The sequence below is a fragment of the Zophobas morio genome, unplaced genomic scaffold (assembly GCF_036711695.1).
Source record: "Zophobas morio isolate AGI-343-1 ecotype UQ-CSIRO unplaced genomic scaffold, CSIRO_AGI_Zmor_V1 ptg000016l, whole genome shotgun sequence".
Taxonomy (NCBI): Eukaryota; Metazoa; Arthropoda; class Insecta; order Coleoptera; family Tenebrionidae; genus Zophobas; species Zophobas morio.
The window spans coordinates 7,214,213-7,220,079 of record NW_026972121.1 but is presented as its reverse complement, the minus strand read 5'-3'; the positions used below and the strand labels follow the sequence as shown (position 1 = coordinate 7,220,079).

The 5,867-nt window shown below is 32.0% G+C and overlaps 1 protein-coding gene across 1 annotated transcript; it reads right to left on the bottom strand.

The window, feature by feature from the left end:
- Positions 1-257: 257 nt before the first annotated feature.
- Positions 258-4,308, bottom strand: LOC135129717 (uncharacterized). Its single transcript, XM_064056966.1, has 3 exons — positions 3,506-4,308; positions 3,295-3,444; positions 258-3,235 (listed from the first exon to the last, which is right to left on the bottom strand). Exons 1-3 carry the CDS (start codon positions 3,583-3,585, stop codon positions 937-939), a joined length of 2,529 nt encoding a protein of 842 aa, XP_063913036.1. The 5' UTR covers positions 3,586-4,308; the 3' UTR covers positions 258-936.
- Positions 4,309-5,867: the final 1,559 nt, after the last annotated feature.

Sequence of the window (5,867 nt, the reverse complement as noted above, 5' to 3'; positions counted from 1 at the left end):
ACCCAGGAAAGCTGGGGTGTAATTTATGACACCCATAATCTCTGGTAACAGTTCGGACCCGTTTGTCGTAGGTACATTATTGTTCGACTTTCGTTCACCAATATTTGTCCAATTTTCATGCAAGAATTTATAAAATGTTCACAAAAAAATAATAAGTAATAATAAAAAATCTGAATTAGTACAAAAATGAACTTCGAAAAATGAAGACAACAAATACCAAGTCCAAGCAATTATAATCTAATTAGGAAACTGATTGATTTACGACAAAAAAAGAACATAGCGCAAAAATTATAAATGCAGTTATTTTTCGAACACAAAATATTTCACATAACAATAAACACTTTCGCAAAAGCAACATTTAAAATGATTTGTTGTAAGTCCGCCACAATCAGTTTCGACTGTCAGTATGATTCTACTGAATACCTCCATATATTGAAATGCAACGAGAAAATCATCAATTTCTGCATCAGTACTCATATATCATGATGTGATGCGAATTAAAAGTAAACTAGAGACCACTAACTTGTTTCGTTTTTATTTATTCGTATTTATAAAACTGTTTTACTTATAACTAAGTAAGTATTTCAATTAGTTGGTTTACACGTTTCAATTATAACTAGTTCCCCATCGGGTTATTATCGTCTAAATTCAAAATAAAATGCTTTCAGGTAAAACACTTTGGTGTTTGACAAAAAGCCGAGAAGGAAAATAAGTTATTAATAAGGTTATTATATAAAGTAACAATAACAAAATTTCTACTAGTAACATCAATTTATACTTTTGTTTAACAATACAAACAGTGGTAGGTCTAAAAAACAAATATATACAGAAATTAATCTAATCAATGCATAGTATGTACCCGTAATGGTAGAAGTCTTGGCTCTAATAATATGTAGAATTATACAACAATAATTAGTAAAACTAATCAAACGATGACTAAACTAAATTTTTTGTTTGCAATTTTAGTAGATTATTAACGTAATAACTGTGATAAAATTTATATAACTTTTTTTCCATTTTTTCCTTAAAAAATTGTTCATCTCTAAATATTTTTTCAAATAATAAACCCTTCGGTGTCCACAATATAAAAAAACAATATTGTCGTTCAGTGACATGCAACTGACCTTGAACCTGATAATAAAAGTTATCATTTCTTTTTAAATGAAATTTACCGTTGACAAATGTTGCAAAATTAATTTTTTTACTCAAAATGACATCTTCAGGTGTAGAATCTCGTCCCTTATATGGACATTTGATTTCAACTAACCCGTCATTATCAATTAAACCATCGGGTGACGCCCCTAGGTAACAATAATCATCTTTTCCAACAAAAAACCCACATTCTGTAACATCTTTCTCAATCATTTTAGAAAAATCTTTTCTTGCAGTGAGTTCATGATCTTTACCATAATCTGTATATTTACTACCCGAAAATGTCGAATAAAGAAGTGCCTTTATTGTATTTGCTGGATTAGTAGACGGCCGCATTTTACAAATTTTCCCAAAGTATGAAGCTGTTAGGCGTTTCCGGCGTTCTGTGTACCACAGATTAGATGTGGATTGATCTATTGTTGCAGCACATAATTGAGCAATTTCTTCTTCCGTTTTTCGAAGACCAGATAAAAATTCATTCTTCATCCTGCTCACTTCTACGGGACATATATCTAGAGCACGCACATTTTCTCCGTAATCTTCATCGTCACTTACATTTGTATCCGAATTTTTTTTTTTACGCTTACTCATCATGGAAGCGGTTGAATCACAATCAAACCGTAATCTTTTCCTTGAGAGATTGTTTAAACGTCGTCTCTCTTTTGTCTGGGCTAATTTTTTTGTATACGCCCCTGGGCTTCTAGCTGTTATGGCTCTATGAATGGTGTCATAAAATGCACCTTTTTTGTTAAAAGATAAGCCTGCCAAATTACACCGCATTTCATAACTTCCTTTTTTTGAAAAATCCACTCGTTTTCCTCCAATAAATTTAGCTAAAACCGAATTGTAATTTTCGGCATTGTTATTTGTCATATTTTTTATTAAACTATTACTATGATAGTATAATCTATTTACAGATGCTAATATGTCGTTTAGTAAACCGCACTTTTCCATCAAAGGTATCAAATTTTTTTCATTGGGTTTTGATCCTTCACAAAAGTACACGTCACAAAGTTTATGTTCACCAAAAACATGATACACACTGTTTGTTATGTCCTTTTTTAGATGTTGAACACTTTGACCGTGATCATAATTTTGAGTCCGTCTATACTTGATAGCACAAACTATGGAAAGACGGAGACGTGAGATGTTATTTTTCAATGCATGTCGTAGTACGATGTCCACTTCTTTACCTTGCGAACTAAACCGTTTTTGCGCAATATCTCTTAATTTAGTAACATAATTTCTAAGAAGGTGATTTGCACATTCAATTTTTGTTACCATAAATTCTCCATAGGGTTCGGCTTCCATAATTTTTTTGTATACGCTTGAATCTCCATCTCCTATCAAAGATGCATATTTTGCACCATGCATTTCTAGGCTTCTTTTAAACCCTTCTAAAATAATATCACTTTCCATGGCTGAGCTTGATCCTTTCCAGTTTTTAAAACATAAATGGGGTTTACTTTCGTCCTTTACGCACATTGCACAATATTTATTTCGTATTCCCAGAAAAAGTATTTTGCCGGTTTTTTCTCCAACTATGCACGCTGCACCAGATTTGGCATTGTAATTTGTGCGGTAGGATCTTTTGCACCATGCACCATCAGCAATCACAGTAATAAGTGGCACACAATTTTCATCTACATTGCCATTTTCTATTGCAATTTTCACTTCTTCTTTTCCAGCATCAATCATGGATTGCCAACATTCATTTTGGAATATTTCGTTCAAGTTTGTCTCAATTTTATTGTATAACCTGTATGACATTCCCGGCATATTCAAGGACCCCGCTAATTCGTTAAGTTGAGAATAACCGCCGCCAATATTCATAATTCCCAGGATTGCAGCTCCATTAGTATTCAGTTTACCTTCATTTATATCACTATCGACAATGTGCTGTACTTTACACATTGCACACTGTAGAACAAACTTTGAAATAAATCCTTTTCTTATTTCTTTAACGAGTTTCACACAACTAGACGCACATGAAAATAAACTATGATGAGGGAAATTCATGCACTGCTCCAAAAAGTAGGAAACATTTATTATACGCCTACCAATTACTGGACAGTCTTCTTCTCTGCAAATATTGTTATATAATATCTTTATTGATTTTGTTTTTTTTAAATAGGGAAATACCTTTTTGGGCTATTATGTATCTCAATAAGAGTATGATCCTCTTCTTTTAGTAATTCATTGCTTCTAATTGCATCTAAATTTTCCACTGGAAAACTCGCATAGGATTGATTTATATCACTTACAGTAACTGGAGAATAATTATATTCTGGTCTGAAATGTTGATGTGTTACTCCTCTATAATATGAGTTTTAACGTAAAATATATCACTTACATCTTTTTATTTTTAATTATGTTAATATGATCGTCCTTGTGTGTTGTCAATTGATTTGTACCCGAAGTGCTTGGTAACATATGTGTAGATACACTTGTTGATTCAGAAGAGTGCTTTTTAGCTAAATATTCGTTTCTGCAAAAATTCTGTTTAAATGTTATTTTTACGTATCATGTAAATTTTACCTGAATAATCTACCTAATTTTCTTCGACTTTTGCGTGGTTTCGAAAGTGGAATTTTCGACTTTTGTCCCATTTCAAAATTTACTATTTCTTATATCAGTGGTCACAACGAGTTCACTAACTACACTGAAGTATGCAAAGATTAAATTTGTCACCGAAAAGATGTCGGAAGTAATAAATTATCCCATCGGTCGAAGAAAGTACGGTCGGTGCTATACCCCGACCCAAGAGAGACCGCAGTAAAAGACAGCAAATGGAATGGATAAAATAAAGCTTCAAACATGATCAATTTCAAACCAAAACTATGAAGTTTCTAAATCGCGCATTTTTTTCTTTTTTTTAAATATTATAGTAAACACGTCAAAGAATCTCCCAGACTGATTTGAATGTGAGTTTTGTAACTATGGTCGGCACAATTATAGACTTAACATTAGTGTGATTTTGAGCATATTCTTGATTTTATTAGAGCTGAACACATCATTTCTTTTCTAATTTTATGAGTTAACGAAATTAATCACATATCACAGATATTGTAAAAAAAAAATTGGGTTCAGGTTCCAACTAGTTGTCTTGCATTTTTGAAACAAAATCTACCGTAAATTCACTGAAAACTAAACGGATAACATCACCTTAATATAATTTAAAACGTTTCAATTTTTATTTCAACTACGCGAATTTAAAGTCCAACGTGCTTGGTTGAGTTAACAGTGAACAATGAGACGAAAATTGAGAAATTCTCGAAACCAACCAGGCCGCAATCGGCTGCAGGGTAAAGCGGACGAATTCTGGGAAACCATAAATTGCTCCAATTTGTTTTTTGACACTTTTAATATTTTTACTTCCCGAGCGTACGCTACTACTATTGACGCCGGTTCCTCGGTTCACCGAAAAAATCGAAGAATTTTTATGACTTTGTTTGTCTAGTTGGGTCTTCAACAAACCCCAGATGTGGTGTTTACGATTTGTCACGTACCTGCTTAACAATAACACTTCCTAGTGATTTCGAAAATGTGCACAACAAAAATTTATCTGCCGTACTTGCGGAGTCGTACTGCCAGCAGAGCTGTTATCCTTATCCCCACAGATAAGACAATAACTTTCCAGAGTGGGCAAGATTTTCTTTCAGAGTGGGCAATGCCCACTCTGGCCCCCCCCTAGCTACGGGCCTGACACATACATAACTATTATGTGTTGTTCAATATGAACATCAAATCAGATGATAAAATTTCATAACCTAAAACCAATACATTTTACTTCAGTTTACTTGAGTATAAACCACAGACCATTAAGCAAATAGAAAGACGTTCAAAAACCACTACGATTTAATGTGGCGATTACAGCGCTGCTCGAGCTCCTGCATGAATTAAATCCACTGATTACTAGATTATAATTACTATCGTAGTAATTTTATTTTTAATTACAATTTTAATTCTATAAAAATGAAACTAAATTCAGTAATGAAAAACATATATTTGATAACAATGACAAAATTACAAAACAACTCTCAAAGAAAAACAATTTCATTTCGAAATACCTAAAAAAAATAATTTAATTACAAACTGCTTAAAAAAAAACTCTTGAAGCTACGGGTAGGTGTTAATTTTAAAACCTATTTGAATTATTAATTCTTCTACGATTATGTACTTCAAATTGTTTTTGCAGATTGGTCAATTTTTTATTTATTATTAGACGCACTGCCAAATTAATAATTTCCGTTCTTAAATCAGCAATATGAATGTCACAGTTAATCCAAGTAAAGTTAATTGTTGCTGTTATATGTTCTTTTAAATTTCTTGCAATATTTGGAACTTCTCCAAAATTATCTAAAAAGAAGACTATGGTATCGTAAATCTCAGCTAAGCATGTTACAAATTCTTTTGTAGCATATTTTAACCTTAATTTTTGATCCTGTTCTTTGTAAAGAGTGAAAATATGATGTTCTTCGGTTTTTTGTGCAATTATACAATTTTTACAGTCTTTACATGTGATAGCTTTTAATTTATTTATTAAAAAGCCACAAACATATGTAATAGCCTGAAGATCATATAAATCTTTAAATGCAGCTCTATTAGTTGAGCTAGAATTTTCTAAATTTACCAACTCATTGATATTTTCTGTAAACTGAAAATTTGTTGGTTTTGATGACGAGGATAAAAATATTCTAAGATTATCGAGAAGT